General features: G+C 40.6%; 1 protein-coding gene across 1 annotated transcript in view; it reads right to left on the reverse strand.

Annotated features, from left to right (window-relative positions):
• SLC26A4 (solute carrier family 26 member 4) overlaps window positions 1–18,226 on the reverse strand; it is a 55,498-nt gene that overhangs the window by 12,120 nt on the left and 25,152 nt on the right. Inside the window, exons 8-17 of the mRNA XM_012455954.3 lie at window positions 17,603–17,750; window positions 16,544–16,657; window positions 12,395–12,472; window positions 12,159–12,254; window positions 10,827–10,933; window positions 8,775–8,844; window positions 6,603–6,695; window positions 5,600–5,695; window positions 4,759–4,989; window positions 2,143–2,197 (exon numbers count right to left, since the gene is read on the reverse strand). Coding sequence (XP_012311377.2) covers window positions 2,143–2,197; window positions 4,759–4,989; window positions 5,600–5,695; window positions 6,603–6,695; window positions 8,775–8,844; window positions 10,827–10,933; window positions 12,159–12,254; window positions 12,395–12,472; window positions 16,544–16,657; window positions 17,603–17,750 — 1,088 coding nt within the window. The remainder of the gene's footprint in view (window positions 1–2,142; window positions 2,198–4,758; window positions 4,990–5,599; window positions 5,696–6,602; window positions 6,696–8,774; window positions 8,845–10,826; window positions 10,934–12,158; window positions 12,255–12,394; window positions 12,473–16,543; window positions 16,658–17,602; window positions 17,751–18,226) is intronic.

Consider the following 18,226-nt stretch of genomic DNA (forward strand, 5'->3'; position numbering starts at 1 on the left):
ATCAAGAAGTTGTAAAAAGTCCAATCTGAGATTCCTTGTCAAAATTTCTAGCAAAGCAATTCTTTTTTAGAGACATGGTCTCACTGTGCTGCCCAGGCTATAGTGCAGTGGCTATGCACAGGTACAGTCATAGTGCACTGTGGCCTTGAATTCCCAGGCTCAAGCAATCCTCCCACATTGTCCTCCCAAGTCGCTGGGAATACAGGCATGCATCACCTCACCTGGCTTGGCAAAGCAAATTTAAAAGGAGTCACCCATGTAGTTATTCTTGCTATATTGTGTAAATAATCAATCAGGTCAAGTTTGAGACTAAACTTATTTTGTAAACAAATTGGTCTAACTATGATTGTCTTTGATAGAAATAGAGGTGACTACAGAAAAAAAATACAGGTCAAAAGAAAAGCATAGTGCAACTGTTCTTAGATTGTAGCCCTGTTCAATGTTTATGAGTTTTTACTATCTACCTGTAGAATGAACTGGATTCTTAATTCTTTTAGCTTTCACTACTATCTGGCTACAACACTCCAATGAAGACCAAGAACTACTCAGTTCCTGAAGCTCTACAAGCTGAAGCTGAACAGCTCAGCACACATTTCAAGAGATGAATCTCATGCTTAAAGTGTGGGCCACACAGAGGGTTCATCAGAACGCTGGATGCCATAACTAGAGACAATAAAACTGCAAACCAAAACAAAAAGTTGCCAACTTCATGCTGTAGCGGCTCCAAGACTGTCAGAACAAGACTCCCTATCATAAGATTCTTATTCCTTTTAATTTTCCCTTACTTGTGCCTACCTCTTTCACTTGGCAGGATACTGCTGTAGTTAAAATTTCACAGCCAGTAGCTTCTTTGGGTAACTTACACTTTCTGCTTTAATTTAAACCAGTCGTGGAATGCTAGGTTACCTGCTAACTTAACAAGGAAGAATCTGTGCTGTTGGTGACATTTCTTGTTGCCCATATATAAATACATCAGGTACTATAAAGACTTGTTGGTTAAAACAGGTAGACTCCTTGTCTGGCTATTCAATTTTATTTGGTTTGGTTCATGGGAACCCTGGCTAAGAAGCATACTATAAACCCTTGGTGTTATCTTCCTGATGGTCATAATAGCAGGCTTCCTGTACATTATACCCTCGCAAAGTTTTAAATGTTTCTGTTATAGCCATCTGTCAGGCATCAAATGGTCTCTCTCTGAAACAACAAAAACTCAGAGAAATGCATGATAATGAGGAGGACACCGTAACTACACATGACTTCCTGAGACCAGAAACCCAAAATGATGGTAACAGAGTAGCGCCGATCTCCTACATTTCGCTCTCTCTCACCTAGGTGAGAGCCTGATCAAAAGGGGTGAAATCATCCATTAAAAATGGGAAAGGCCATTGTTTTACTCCGCTTAAGCTTTGCCCACCCAGAGCTCTGTGGCTCCTAGCAGCCGGAACAAAGAAGTAAAGCAACCTTCGGTGGCTTGGGGACCAAGCAGCTGTGCCCATCCTGGGGTCATGCAAAAAGCACAGGCACATAGTAAAATAAAAAATAAAAATAAAAGGCCATTGTTTTAGACTAAGCTCCTGCACTAGGCCCCAACCGGCAAGACTAAAAATCAAAATGGAGTCATTCATGCTAAAGTTTCAAGTCATCAAAGCTAAACTAAGTTGTTATCTGACATTTGAAGAAATCAGGAAAGAGGGGTAACAGCAAATTTCCCAAAACAGGCCAGTTTAAATTTCCAGTTGGCATAATAATGAAGCATCCTCTGCAATAATCCTTATACAAAAAAGTATCCTGACATGACCTCATGTTAACTAATCCATTATTTTCCTATTGTTCTGTCTCGCTGTCCCTTACCTACAAGAAAAGTAACTTTGAAAGGACTAATATACTCCTGGTTGTTTTGCTTTTGCTTCTTTTAGCCTTTTCTGTCTATAAAATCGACCTCTTCCACTTAGTTCATTAAAACACTTATTCTATTTTATGGAATGAAGCATTGCCAGATTCTAGAATTGCAAATAATGACAACGGAGATCTTTAAAAAAAATAAAAATAAAGGCCTTCAGACATAATGTGCCCACAGTTCCAGGTAGGAGAAAGAGCTTAGGGGAAAGTCTTACAGGCAGATATATAGATATATGTATTTACCTTGAAGTGATGCAAAGTACACATTCACATCAATTCTTTGGAATTCTTTGACAATCTAAAAATAAAAAATGAGAGTTTGTAACAATGAATAACTTTACCCATAATTCAGTAGCATTCAGTTACTTGCTCAGGACAAACATCATTACTTTCATGGTTAATCAGGACTTTAAGGAAAGGTTATTATTGCAAAACCATGGAGGTTTTCAACCTACAGTAATGGTACAAATAGGATTATATCTCAAGAGATGGCAACATCCAGTGCTCAATAGCACAGCATTTGATAGCATGGAGGTGCTAAATGAACATTTGTAGAAAGAAGAGAGTTCAAGAGGCTTCTTAATATAGCCCCTATTAGGCCAGGTGTGGTGGCGCATGCCTGTAATCCCAGTACTCAGGAGTCCGAGGCAGGCGGATCACCTGCAGTCAGGAATTCGAGATCAGCCTGACCAACATGGAGAAACCTCGTCTCTACTAAAAATACAAAATTAGCCAGGTGTGTGGTGCATGCCTGTAGTTGCAGCTACTAGGGAGGCTGAGGCAGGAGAATTGCTTGAACCTGGGAGGTGGAGGTTACAGTGAGCTGAGATCACACCATTGCACTCCATCCTGGGTGACAAGGGCAAAACTCCATCTCAAAAAAAAAAAAACAAAATAGCCCCTACTGATTGGAGAAGAGATACAGGTGTGGCTATGTTCATCTGATTCAAAATATTACAACTGACCTAAAAGTCAAGGCCTCTGTTTTGAATGTCAGTGTCCGGACTGTGATTTTATACTACAGTTTTACAAGATGTTACTCATTGGGAGAAACTGGGTAAGGGGTACATAGGATCTAAATAATATTACTTACAACTACATGTGAATTTACAATTATGTCAAAATAAAATTTTAATTTTAAAAAGTCAAGACATGGTCAATAATAAAAGAGAATTTGAAAATTGTGGAGGAAAACAAATTAAGACCTCTGTTCAAGTATAAAGTTTGGAGTCTTCTTTAGCTTTCATAACTGTCATTGTAATATTTGAAAGTAAATATTTGTTGTTTGGGAAATATTCTGGCATTAAATATGTTAAGACCCTCCCCAGAAGTAATTCAGTAAACCCTCTGGCCAATACAATCTACAATGGATCTCAGCCAGTGCTTAGAGTGAAATGTACAACAAAGAACAAGAGTGTTTTCAAATAAGCTAATAACAAAATCTGCTAAAAGAATCAGAACAGAACCTGTCAGCATATTCTCATACTCTTTTGCCAAGCATAATCACTTCTCTACCTTACCTGCCTATTACCCACATCCTGGAATCATTTCCTGTGCTTACAGAGGTAGTGAAGAAGCCCTAGCTAAGCTGAGCCTCAGTTAGGAGTCAGGTTTATATTATTACATCTGATTGTTGGTGGTTTGAACCTGCTTACTTTTCTGCCTGACCCTCTTGATACCTACGTGAAACTTCACCTAAACTTGGTGCTTCAGGTGATGTCCTATTCATCTTCTTTGGAGCATTTATTACAGTTTTTATTTGTAAGATGACTTAATATTTGCCTTCTCCTCCAGACTGCTAAGTCCCATGTAGGTAGAAACCGTGTTCACTTCATCACTAATCTCTTGTGCCTGGCAGAGTGCTTAGCACTTATTAGGCATTTCACATCTATTTGTTGAAAGAATTAATGAAGTTCAGCTTGCACAACTGGTTTCTGATATTACTAACGTTTCTATCCTGTATACGTCTCAACTCTTGCTTTGACCTTCCAGATGCCTGACCTGCTTCCTACTCTAACCTCTCAATAATGCCTGGCTTTTCCAGTCCTGCCATGTACCTGGTATTCCTTATCCTGTGGCTGTTAACATAACAAATAGAAATGTAATACTTAACAGACTTTTGCCCATTTTCTTTCTTCTTTTTATATTCCGTGTGCTCAGAAAGATAAAACATAATAAATGTGAAGTTGCTGAGGAGTATCTATGAACCATATACTCTTCTTCTATTGATTGATTGATTGATTGATTGATTGAGACAGTCTTGCTCTGTTGCCCAGGCTGGAGTGCAGTGGTGCGATCTCAGCTTACTGCAACCTCCACCTCCCAGGTTCACAAGATTCTTCTGCCTCCCAATAAGCTGGGACTACAGGCATGTACCACCACACCCAGCTAATTTTGTATTTTTAGTAGAGACGGGGTTTCACCATATCGGCCAAGCTGGTCTTGAACTCCTGACCTCATGATCCACCCGCCTCAGCCTCCCAAAGTGCTGAGATTACAGGAGTGAGCCGCCGTGCCCGGCCTGAACCAGATACTCTTCTAAAGGCCTTATATTAGTTTATTTAATCCTTGTAACAACCTATGAAGGTAGATACCACCATTACCTCCATATTACAGTTGAAGAAACCAAGATATAGACAGATTAAGCAACTTGCCCAGGGTCATACTCCTAGTAAGTGGTGAAGCTAGTGCAGTAGCCTGGCTCCAGAGCCTATGCTTTAAAATATTACTTTTTTTTTTACAAAGGCATTCACCTAGAAAAATTACAAAGCGCATTTGCCCTGTTGCAAAACTGGACAACCCATATCATTTTACTGTAGCCAAAGCTCCAAATATATAATTCAGAAACCAGAACCTTACCACCCGCAGTGACTTCACTCCAACAATGTCCAGGAAAGATATAGCTCCACAATCAAGCACGAGGCTATGGATTGGCACTTTGGGAACGTTCACTTTGACTGGAAGCTCAGAGTTCCAATCCACTTGAATCTCTATTTCCTTGGTTGGGATATCAGGTTCCTCCGGATCTTCAATATCTTCATCAGGCTCAAAAGCATTATTCGTTGAACCAGCATCACTTACAATGCCATTCTAAACAAAGAAAACACTGTTAACTTCATTGTCAAAGATTTGAACTGTCTTTCAGCCATTCGTATCGAATTATTCAAAAGTCCTACACACGGTTCCTTGGTAAGCAAAACATCAAGGAGATGAATTCTTAAGGATGAGTTTCACCTCAGCCCAAACTTTGACATTGTATAGGAAGAAAAATGAGAGAACAGAGGAGCCAGGAAACTTTTGATTTCTGGAAGATTATGGAACTTTGCCATTGGCCAGAGAGTCTGAGTACAAATTAATAGCTTCAAAACTTTATGGACTTTCTGCCTTCTATGGCGAGTAGTTTTCTGGCATTGAATTTGCACGCACTTTGTTCCCTTCAGTAAAAATAAAGCATAAAAATAATGCAGATGTTGTCCATGGTGGGGAAAAAAATCACATCCCATGTTTCCAGGCAGTGCTGCTGATTTTATTCATTCCCTTCCATTCCCTCTTGCCTACAAGAACAGCTCAGTTTTTCTTTGATACATACATATCATTTGTCATACACATCCGGGTACTAAAGGGGATACATTTAATTTTAGACCTGCTCTCATCAGGGAAAGAAAAGAATTTAAGGGGGAAAAGAAAGATGTTGTCTCACCTTTGTTGCTCTTAATTGTCCATTTTTTATGAGTTTCTGTATTTTCCTCAGTGCTTTCAGCCTCTTATTATATACTCTAATGGCATCAAATCCAACCTTTGGAAATAAATGTCAAGTTACTTAAAATGCCTGGCATCTAAAGCTTAGTAATGGCAACTGTTATCTGGAAAGACTATTTCTCAAAGGGTATAATTCCTTGAGATAGCCTGCCGAAAAAGAAATCATAAGGTCCAATGGAGGAGATCTCCCTCTGCTACCAGGCTACCCTACTCCTACCCAGAAGCTCAGGGAAGACAGTAAAAGTCAAAACAGAAAAAAACAAAAAACAAAAAACCTCTTTTGTTTTAAGTCTGTGTTTTCCAAATTCCCTTGGTATCACAGAGCCCTTTTGTTATATATTCTGTGAACATTCCTTTGTGAACATTCCTCTGAATCAGTTTGCCCTGGAACTCACTTAGAAAAACACTGATTTAGAGGCAAACTCCAAGTTCAAAGCATAGCATGACATTCAGTACCAGAATTTTCTACTTATTTATTTCACTAGTATTTTTTACTCTTTGCTGCAACTGGCAACCCTACCTCCAATGCATATTTCCACTGTCTCTCAGCTCATACAGTTTTCAAGCACTTGACATGATTTCTTTCCTTCCGCTAACTGCCACACAAAGTCCGTTAGTCCAACTAACTGGATCTCTTCCTTCTATGAACTCTCAACTGTCTATACTCCTTACTTGGAACTTACTCAAATTCTGCCTGGAAACATCTCTAATTTTTTGTCTGGCATAGTTATTGCTACCTGGATTTCAACATATGTGTTTTTTTAAATCCCCAAATAGACTGTAAATTATTTGAAGGCAAGGATATTATATTTTAATTCTCATTGCCCTACACAAAGAGAAGAAGGTCTAAGGCCTATTCCTGGTTGGAGCCCAATAAATACCTGTAGAATGAATGAAGTCTCAAAAGAGGTTAGAAAACAAATTTCTAGGGATAAAATACTTACTGTGGACTTGATACATTTTTTAAAACCATCGACATTGCCATAGAAAATAGGACTAGAAAATCTAAGAATCTTCACTCCTTGAGGTTCTTCAATCTGGCATTAAAAGAAATTGTCTGAGGTTAAATAATTTCAGGCCTCAGGTATTTAATTACATTTCTAGCTATTTAGCAAGAAGCCAGGTCACAGTTGCTCAGAGGAGCTGGGTTGCAGCACCCAACCTACCTTCTTTTCTTTCTTTCTTTCCTTCCTTCCTTCCTTTTTCTTTCTTTCTTTTCTTTCTCTCTCTCCTTCCTTCCTTCCTTCCCTCCTTTCCTTCTTTTCTTTTTTTTTTTTTTTTGATGGGGTTTTGTTCTGTTGCCGAGGCTGGGGTACAGTGCCACAATCCTGGCTTACTGCAACCTCCAGCTCCTGGGTTCAAGCGATTCTCCTGCCTCAGCCTCCCAAGTAGCTGCGATTACAGGTGCCACCACCATGCCTGGCTAATTTTTGCATTTTTAGTAGAGATAGTTACACCACACTGGCCAGGCTAGTCTTGAACTTCTGACCTCAAGTGATTCACCTTCCTCAGCCTCCAAAGTGCTGGGATTACAAGGCATGAGCCACTGTGCCCAGCCTCTTCAACTTTTCTTGAATAGGGGCTTCATCTCAGCTAGGAGGTAATAGGTTACAAAAACTCTTTGACCTCTGTAGTCTCACAGAAGGTCAAAGTTAGAAAGGGCCTTAGAAAGCAATTAATTCAATTATCTGATTTTCAGATAAAGAAACTGAAGCTTAGAACAGTGCCATGATTTGCCTCAAGTTCATACCACTAACCCCCCTGATTTTGCTAACATTCTTTAAAAGTAGCAAAGAAAAACAGCAAAACCAAGGGGATTTGCAGAACTGAGGCCTATGACATCATCTGCTGTTCTCACCCTGATATACCATGGCCACATCCAAAATAGAACCCATGAATCATAGTATCATAGCCTTTTCTAGTCTTCAGGAAATAGCAGTTTTAGTCTAGCTCCTTCAGATGAGAAAACTGAGGTCCACAAAGGCTGAATGATTTGGGCAAAGTCTCACAAAGATGGAGCCTAGAAGTCAGAATTCCCTAACTCAGCTTAGAGTTCCCTGCCCCAAAGCCAAAGAAATCTCTAAATCATTTTAGCTCTTAATGGCACTTGGCTCGACATAACAGAAAGATCACAGAAATAAATTAAGTAGCAGGTACTGAAATTCCAGGTTCAGTGTCCAACATTTTTTTAATGTTAAGGTAAAATTAGACTACAACTTCCTAGGGTTCACATTATTATTATTATTATTATTGCTATCTTTGTATTTCCTTCATTTACTTTCTCTGCTTTTTTATCTTTGTTTTCCCTGGTTATCACTAAGCAATTTTATTTGCAGGTGACACAAGCCCATCAATGGGAAGTTTAATTTCTTTGTTTTTCACTTCCTGTATCATATATTATTTCTCCTAATTCCAAGGATAAAGCAAAGTGTCAAATAGTAAGGTCTTAGTCATAGAGAACTTGATCATCTCTTGTTAGAACTCAGTAAAAAAAATCTCACGGAGGATAAGAATTATATAACAGCTAAATAAAATTTTGGTTGAACATCTAGAAATAACCTAATTGCCTATTATTTTTAAATTCCTCTTACAACGGTTTAATATCAAAATGACATTCAGCTGGCCAGGTGCGGTGGCTCACGCCTGTAATCCCAACACTTTGGGAGGCCAATATGGGCAAATCACTTGGGCTCGGGAGTTTGAGACCAGCTTGTGCAACATGGTGAAACCCCATCTCTACTAAAAATACAAAAGTTAGCCAGGCCTGGTGGCACCTGCCTGTAATCCCAGCTACTCGGGAGGCTGAGGCAAGAAAGACACTTGAACCCAGGAGGCGGAGGTTGCAGTGAGCTGAGATCGTACCACTGCACTCCAGCCTGGCTGACAGAGTGAGACTCCACCTAAAAAAAAGACATTCAGCTAGTGTGGACAAAATTCATATAAACCATGGATGTCAGAAGGCACTTTGGATCAAAAGTTTTTGTGACACTCCCTGTGGGCGAACAGACTTTCCCAACAGGCACTTCTCCCCTTGGCTACCTTGTAGCTAACATGGAGCTGCTGAAACTTCAGGCTAGTAAACCCAAGTCCAGCAAATGTCTCACAAAGGCACTTACGTTTTTGTAATTCTTGGTACTTTTGTAGATATCTGTGCTAGGGATGCTTCCAAGACCATTCCAAGAAGGACTAGAAGAAAAAAAATCAAGGTCAAGATTTTTTGGAACAGCCACATTTTGGAATAAAAAGTTAAAAACAACAGCTACTAAAGAGCGCATCATTCTGGTGTTTTGGACTCTGTCTTTATTGCAGATGACATTTTCCTGTAGCTAACTCTGAAATGAACAGCTGGTGTTTGTGTGGAATCGGCAGGGGAGGGGAGAAACTGTGCCTCTCTTCTGATGGCTGAGAGAAATAATGAGCATCATACTTGCACGTGCCACACGTTATAGGATAAGCAAAGAGATTTCACACATGTGAAATCTTATTTAAGCCCTGCCATAACCCTGAAAGGTCATCAGCATTATGCTGATTTGTATTGTTAAGTAAACGGTGGTTAAGAGAAATAAGAAAAGGACTGGAGGTAAAGGGCAGCACAGCCTCTGTGTTAACCCCTGGGTCTTCCAGTGCCTGGCTCTTCTTTGTGACTTCGTCCCTTTTTATAGAAATAGGAGACTGGGAGGACCAGAAATAAGTCTTTCCTGTCAGTCAACCAGACTGTGATTTCCTGTTCCTGATGCAATCAGATAAATTCCGTGATTCTTCATGTGTGACTACAGACATGCTAAATACAATTCCTGAAGAAAGAGTATCTGCTTAGTGTACTTTCAGCATTGTGCTCTCTGGATCAGCATGATAATTTCTGGAAATTAAGTACTGTGGAGGATACTGCTTTTCGTTGGCTAAAAGCCTAGATATCAAACTAGCAGCTAAAATGTGCCACTAGTTTTTCCCTGGCTTGCAGGGTTGTGCTGATTTTTAACTTAAAAGTTCATAAGCTAATCTGTCTCTGTAAAACCCTTCTTTCCCAACCGCACCCACACAAGAAAAAATAGACACGGAGGCATATACAACATAAGAGACAGCATCTTCTAAGGGTGCTTTCGGAGATGTTTCCTAGCAGCAAATTGGGTACTTTGGGAGCTTGCAAAGTTTTTCAGGCCCTTGGCCCATCATTTTTAGGGTGCTGAGGTAGAAAACACAAGCCTTTTGGGCAGGCATCAATAAGCCAAGGTAGGGAAGGAGGGCAAGAAGAGCTGGCTGGTGAAACAGGAGAGGTGAGCTGACGCTAAGCTGACGACGTGCATCTTGATGTTTTTCCACGTATCTTCTTCCTTCATGGCCCAAGCACAGGCAGAGCAGGGGCCAGAAGTCTGGAAAGACGACGGACACTTTGAGGAGGGAGACACTGTTCCCCTCCAGGCTCAGGAGGGCACTTAACTAATGCCTCTCTAGAGTCAAAACAAAATCAACCAAAAACCACCTTAGGCCACTCCCCTTCCCTCACAGGCTGTTTTTTATTATTTAAATCATGTCTTTGCTGCCTTCACTCTGCACATGAGCTAATTGTTTCCTTCACATAATTGTGTTATATGCCTTATTGGTTATATCACAGATTTGAATGAATTTTGGCTGTCATCAGCTATTTTAAGGTCCTCCTTTCTGGGTTATGTAACTTTTGGTTACTAGCATTAAAAAAAGAAAATGAACTATAATATATAGCAGCTGTCTTGTTCCAAGCCTGGGGCCCAGCGCCTCACATTCTTCATCTCATTTAAAGAAGAAACTACAAAACAACCTCAGCCTTTGGCTAAACCATGTACCTTTTAGTCTTACCGTGACTGAAAGGAGAGCACAGCAGTGGAGCACATGACTAGATGCATAGTTCAAATCTTAGCTCTGCCATGTACTAGCTATGGGATCTTAGAGATGCTTCTTACCCTTTCTGAATTTCTCTTTTCTCACCTGTAGAATGAGACTAATAAAACTGATTCATAGGCTTTTGAAGATTAAGTATGTCTGTAAAACACTGCATGCTTAATTCATAGAAGCACTCAATATACAGTAACCATAATGAAAGAAAGTGATTTCACTATATTAATCAAAATGGCATAAGAAAGATCAGGATGTGTTGTTCTGTTTATAGGAAATCTGGGTTTTACATTACTCACAACTGAACTCTCAGGACCACAGTCAATAGTCCAAATATAAGGCCAGCTAGTAAACCAAGATCCAGCCCCAGAATGATGGACACTATACATGTAAACACCCAGATAACCTAGAGAAAAAATAGAAATGAAAAGAATTATATTAATGTATCAGGTACCATAATGTGATAACTAAATGTACAAATAAGATCAATTATCCACAAACAAATTACAGCTTTTTTTTTTCTTTTGAGACAGGGTCACATTCTCAGTTGCCCAGGCTGGAGTGCAGTGGCACCATCATAGCTCACTGCAGCCTCCATCTTCTGGGCTCAAGTGATCCTCCTGCCTCAGTCTCCTGAGTTGCTGGGATTACCCACAGGGACATACCACCACGCCTGGCTAATTTTTTATTTTTTATTTGTAGTAGAGACAAGGTCTCACTGTGTTACCCAGGCTGGTCTCAAATTCCTTTGCTCAAGTGATCCTCCTGCCTCCCAAAGTGCTGGGATTACAGGCCTGAGCCACTGTGCCTGGCCAAATGACAGCTTTTAAAAAATATTGTGACTTCATTCATTTCATATTTAAGTGGCTGTAGAAACTGGACTTCCCAATTAAGACCAACTGTCCCATTTTATTCATTTCTAAATTTTTGAACAGCTAATATATTTGCATGGCTCAGGAGCAAATTATCATTAAAAAGGGAAAAACTCTTGCTCACAACCCTCCCCTTCTCCACCCATTCCCAACCTCCCTCCCTCCGTGTATCCGCTTTTATTTCTGCCTGTGTCTGTGCTTTTCCCTAGCATTTCTATTCTGGTCTCTTTTTCACTTAACGATTTGTCTCGGAAAATTTTCCATATCAATATGTAGGAAGTCTTCTCATTCTTTTTATGGTTTAAATTAGAGAGGAACTCTGAAGGATTTAGCTTCTGATTTTTAGTTTCTCAGAATAGTTGTGAAGGTTATGTTAGTCAGAGTTAAAGTCAGCATGGGCTTTTACATTTTGTATTTTATTTTTGCATTGTTTTGTATGTGTTTGTCCTTCTAAACTAGGGTGTTTAAACTTTTTTGTTTGTTTGGTTGGTTGGTTTTTTGCATTTAGAAGGCCAAAGGTGTATGAATGAGCCTCATATGGGATTCTTGCTGAAAATTGACCTTCCTAGAGATACAGGAACAAAATGCAGTTCACATGGAAGACTTCATGGCTTTGATTTATCCACACAATTCTAATTTCTCCTCTGGGGTTCCCAAAGTGCAAGTAAGACTTAGGGGATGGGGGAATATAGGGTTATGGCAGGAAGCATATAAGAACCAAATCTTATTTCAGATAAAAATGGCTGGTAGGCAACTTACAGCATCAATCTTATTCTGCCTCCACAGACGAGGAACGTCACACACCTGCATAAACATCCCTTTCAGGTTGGCAATTACAACAGCTGCCAAGACCGACTGCCAAGAGAGACAGAGAAGGCTGTGTTATTCAGGGAATGGTTTTCCATGTGATGATTTTTAAATCTCCTGTTATTTCTCTGGTAGCAGAGAAGTGACGGGAAATTATGCAATCGGTATGCAGAGAAGCAGGGTTATACCTTCTGCAAGGGTTCCAGAAGCTTCCCCAGGGCAACAATGGCGATCATCACAATCCCAGCAGAGATGATGCCAGCAACCTGGAAAACACACACCTCCCATGAAAAGAATTCATCCTTCTCCCTAGTGTCGTCCAGCTCACTGGATGTGTGTATGAGACAGCTTGTTCACAGGCACACTTCATACTTCCCTGCCTCCCCCTTCTGCTCAATACTGTTGAGAAAAATGAGAATCATTTGCTCAAATTACAAAGCTGAACGAAAATGGCATCTATATATACTATGGCAGAGAAGCTAAAGAAAATATGGAGACTGATCCTATGAAAGTAAAGCCAGTTCGACACGGATGTTGTTTGGAGATATTACACAGCTGCAGTTTCAGTGTCCACTCAGGAGGCCAACCTTCTAGTTATTTGCCATGGCAGGAAACATGGACTACCCACCACTTTCCCAACAACAGAGATCATTGTCATATCCTTGGGAAATATATTTTTATGGCACATAGCTGATTCTTCTGCATTATTGAAGGTGCAGTTATAATAGCAATTCTGATAACACTTCGTACTTGTAGCACATGGTCGCATTAAAGTCTCAGATAAAACAAATTTACTCATCCTATTGCAAATTCAAAATGCCACATTGGCACATGGAGAGGTGGGATTGTGTCTCCTGCTTCCTCCAACAGTTCCATGGAGGCAGGCTCAGAGCTTTGCCCCAAGGCAGCCTGAAACAGTGGCTATGGAGTGACGGGGCAATAGCAGGGGTAAAAGGAAGCTTCAGAAACTTTACCTTCACTGGCAAAAATAGCTCTCCTATGATCCGTAAATAGGAAAGAGGCTGAGGGGGTGGGGACTATTCTCTGGTTTGATTAGTTGACCAATGAATTCTCTGTTGAGACAGCTGGGGCAGAGCCGCGGTGAAGATTAGAAGGTCTGAAACAAAGAAGAAAAGGAGACAGGGAACTAAAAGCAAAGCAATCAGAGAGGAAGCAACAGGGAAGTACTGCCTAGTGCAAGAAGTCTGAGTCAAGGGAGACAGACAGACACAGAAAATAGAAACAGAAAATTAGAAAACTTAATTAGAAAGCACTGACTCCACCTGGCAAATTGATCATTTATATTTAGATTATAGCTGGGCAGCCTGAGGCAATATGATGTGTAGGAGGTACTAAAAGACAAGCTTTGTGTGTCTGGCTCCCTTTTCTATGCTCTTCCTATTCCCACCCTAGATTCCCAGTACCGTGGTGCTCTTTCCCCTCTTCTAAGTGGAGAAGCTGATATCCTCCTTCCCTCCCTTCTCTTCGCTTCCCTTCATATCCCTTCCCTTCCTCTCCCTTCTCCTTCTTTCCATTGTCTTCTTTCCTTCCTTCCTTCCTTGCATGCAATTACACAACCAGTATTTATGGAGCCACTTGCATCTATCTCACTGTGGATACAGGGCTCTGTAAACTGGAGAAAGACACGGAGATTTGGGAACAAGGACCAAGTCAGCTGCCAAACTCATGCCAGGAGAGGGGCCACCTACTTGCCAAGTATATGTCATAATTAGCTTCCAATTATAGGGGGCCAAGGCTAATTTTGACCACTATATTAAAATCGGTGAGTGATCAATTATTTGTACTTACTTGATAAGGCTTGTTTGTGAGAAACTCTGTAGACTTTGTATCTACAAGCAGATTTAGTTACTAAAAAGCTGTTCTGTCAAGGGAGGGGATAATCAGAGCTAAAGAGTGGTTTGTAATCAGAATTACTTTTCCATGAGTCAGTAGGAGTCAGATGGGGGTGAGAGAAAGAAAAGGTTGCAATGTTTAATTCTTCTACAATCTGTAGACGTGCTAAAAAAAAACAGTTTATGTCCACCAATACTCATTCTTCCATTCACTCATTCACCAGATATATGCCAGGTGCTTCTTATGTGCCAGCCACAATATACGTATCATAGATGCTATTCTTACCTAGAGGAGTGAAACAGTGAGCATTTACAAGTATGTGCTAAGACTTTACATTTTCTTATTTAGTCCTCACACTATCCCTATGAGAGAGATGCAGTTATCATTCCCATTTTATAGTTGCTGAAACTGAAGTTCCAACATAAGAGAAAACAGGAGAAGCCACACAAGAGAAGACCTGCCAGTTTATTTGTCCATGAGTCCCTGGATTGCAGTTCAGGCACTTAGACTTTTAACCCCAGAATTTAGTATAGATTTCAGCAATTAAATATCAAGCCATTTCTTCACTTGTTTCATTCTTTAATGCTGAAATCCTGGCATCCTTCATTCCTAAATATAATACAAGCCAGTGTGTGGCAGGGGATATTAGGTTACCAGAACACTATTATCCCCCAAGCCCTCTGCCAAGGAGGTCACTTTACATGGGCATTCTTACTGGAACAGCCAACCTATGCCTCATTTGAGCCTGGAGGTAACATCAGGAGAATGGACATCAGCAGTCTGAGATTTGCGTGCACCAAGTGAAGACCATGTGCTCTGGAGAGCCTGTCAATGCTCCATCTCAAATGAAAGTGGCAGAAACTCCTACTGCTGACAGCTACAGCCTGAAATGCACCCAGCTTTGGAAATTGGCTCTGACCTCTTCCCCTCGACCACAGATCTCTGGGTATGCCTCCGAATATGAGCTGTATTCTTTTACCTGCTCCCTCAGAGCTGGAAACATTTGCAAAAAAAAAATTAAGAAAAATTCTTAAAATAAAATTTTTTGTTGAAAAGCAGCCAAAAAACGGGAAGAAGTCAATTTTTCCAAGTCTGTCACAAGATCCATTATAAATAGGAAAGGAGCATCACATGTATATTGGGACAATTAAAGCTCTCCCTGGGCAAGTCACTGTTGGAGTCATTAGTTTTTTCAGTTATTCTCTTTTGTGTGTGTGTGTGTGTGTGTGTGTTTCTTTTTTTTTTGAGACAGAGTCTTGCTCTTGTCACCCAGGCTGGAGTGCAATGGCACAATCTTGGTTCACTGCAACCTCCACCTCCTAGGTTCAAGCAATTCTCCTGCCTCAGCCTCCCAAGTAGCTGGGATTACAGGCATCCACCACCATGCCTGGCTAATTTTTATATTTTTAGTAGAGAAGGGGTTTTACCATGTTGGCCAGGTTGGTCTCGAACTCCTGACCTCAAGTGATCTGCCCACCTCAGCCTCCCAAAGTGCTGGGATTACAGGCATGAGCCACTGTGCCCAACTTATATTTTTTAAGTGTCTCTGCCTTAATAAAATCCATCTGAAGACTCTGTGTGTGTGTGTGTGTGTGTGTGTGCATTGCACTGTGTAGTTTGGGTTTGTTGTTCTTTGTCGTCTCAATGCACCTCTTACTCCTAAATAATAGTTTTTTCCTGAGTGTGAGGAAGATAAGACCCTCAAGGTGTAAGAGACAGAAGCACAATTTCTGAGTCAGTCCTTTGTGCCCATCTGTTTGGTGTGGACTCTTTGACAGCATCCTGCTGGAAACAGTCGCCTTTGAGCATGGCCCCTGAGCTTTCTGAACGCTCAAGGAGGGATTATCCAGAGATTAACTGGGATGCTGGCTCTTTGGTCACCTTGTAAAGGCAACAACTACAAACCACATTTAAAAGATAAGATTAAACCCACATTCAGAACTTGAAGAACATAAATCTTACTCAGGAAGAAATGCCAAAAATGTTACAACAAAAATATTCTTGGCTAGCAAACTGTTGTTCTATGGGACCAAAGGCCCCTGGAGGCAGTTCCTGATCCTTGTAAAGGAAATGTAAATAAAGGTTTTTACTTTCCTGAAAACAGAATAACTCCCAAAGCCATGAAGCACTTTTACTAGGCCCTCTCTCCCCCCGGCAACAAATTAACAAAAATCAGCATCCTTTATTACTGTTTCCTTGACAGTTGTTATTGACCATGGAGAAGCAGGTAAGTGTAGCTACATTCCAGGCGAGCACTGACACAAAGAGATTTGAGAATCGCTGTATCAGAATACCATAAATGTTGTTTTTAAAGAGATTTTAGGTGAGGGAGTGGAATGAGAGGAACTGGCCTGAGGTGAATCAGATTAGGAAGCACAAGTCGCAAAGACGAATTGTCCTGCTCAGTTCTGTGTAAGCCTTCCCAGGGCGCCATTCCTCAGGCTTGTTCTCTGAGATGGATATCACAAGGCTGTTGTTCCTACCTGTGTCTTTCCTCCAGTGCTCTCCTGGACTGCCGTGCGAGACAGAGCAGTGGTGGCCACAAAACAAGAGAAGAATCCTGAGAAGATGTTGCTGATCCCAAAGGCAATGAATTCCTAAGGAAGACACTGGATGACAGTGATGCTACGAATTGAATCTTTGCAAGACCTTCGCTGAGTATTTCAGGAAGTACATTAAGAATGAAAACTCCCGTGCCCACCCTGCCTGGTGGTCCAGTTTAATTTTTACCATGACAGGTACTTGGGGTCCTTGTACGACATCAGGGGTTTGGACTCCATACCACCCAAGAGAGGTCTTACTGCTCTCGATTACTTTTAAAGTTGACGAGAAATAGCACCTGACCGTTTGCTAAGTTTTTTCACTGCCTCATGAATGAAATGTCTACAGCTCTCACATAAAGTGTTTTTCTGTAGTTGAAGCATATCATGACTAGCAATGTCAATATTCTGAAGCATATCATGACTAGCGATGCTGCTATTCTGCTTGATTACTTACGATTTAACTGTTGTCATCGCTATACTGTATTTTCAGGAGCATATAGGTACAGAACTTGCAAATTTGCAAGCCGTGTGAAATCAGCTTACCTGGCAATGTATCACATGCCTAGAAAAACTGCCTGTATATATTAATTGCACGGTGAACCACCTCAACCTAAAGCGGTCACAACTATTATTAATAATGTTTGTTGCACTGTTTGGTCACATTATAACTGCCATTAAAAATAATTACCAAGAGGTACTGGGTTACATGAAGAATTCTGTTTCTGACCTAATATGTTCACTTTGAATGTTATTTATGACCTGATTGAATTAGCTTTTCTAAAATTAGTGTTCTTTCAGCTTATTTCTTAAAGAAGCAAAGTGATCCAGCATGCCTACTCCAAAATAATTTCTAATTAGCAAGCACAAGAGGAAAACCAACCCAATAAGATCTGGGGAAAGAATTCAACCCCTTCTTTAGCTGACACCAAAATCTTTTCCATTTATGGTTTTTTCTTGTTTTCAGCCCTATAAAATCAGTTCACAAAAGGGCACCCATACCTGGTTCCCATCGATGGCGTAATCATACTTGGTGGCATATACTTTTCCTACTGACACTGCAATGGCATAAGCCACCACGGCAATGGAAAACGATGCAGCCAGCATCTCCGAGAACAAGCTCACAGGTGGAAGTGCAGGAGGCAAAAACCTAGTGAGTTTTTAAATGAAAAACGCTGTGAAGATTTGACCACCGTTCTTTTTCCCCATCTCATCAAATGCTATATCCACTAAGTCACATATTAGACATGAAAGTACTTGTGCCACGAGAACAAATAGCACATGAAATACATAAATGGTGGTAGCAGCTTTTAAACTGTTTAATCAGAAGTCGGTGTTATCTCACTGGCTTTCTTTGTCCTCTATTTTAGAGCCTACCAATGCTGCCTCTTCTATCTCTCTCACAGGAATAAATCTGCTGTTACTGATTCTTTAATACAGCCCCATCCATGCCATTTCACATGTTAGTGTTTCTCTTTCCACAATTCCATCTTAAAGGTCTTTGAATTTAAAAGAGATTCTAGCCATCATATGAGATTTACTCTATATGAAGAGATATCGGGTCTGTTAGAGAGACAAAGAATGTATGATGCTAACAGAGCTTTCCTTAAGGAAAATCCTTTTCTT

This window comes from Aotus nancymaae, unplaced genomic scaffold (genome assembly GCF_030222135.1).
Source record: "Aotus nancymaae isolate 86718 unplaced genomic scaffold, 86718_ANA_hifiasm-v0.15.2.pri h1tg000002l, whole genome shotgun sequence".
Classification (NCBI taxonomy): domain Eukaryota; kingdom Metazoa; phylum Chordata; class Mammalia; order Primates; family Aotidae; genus Aotus; species Aotus nancymaae.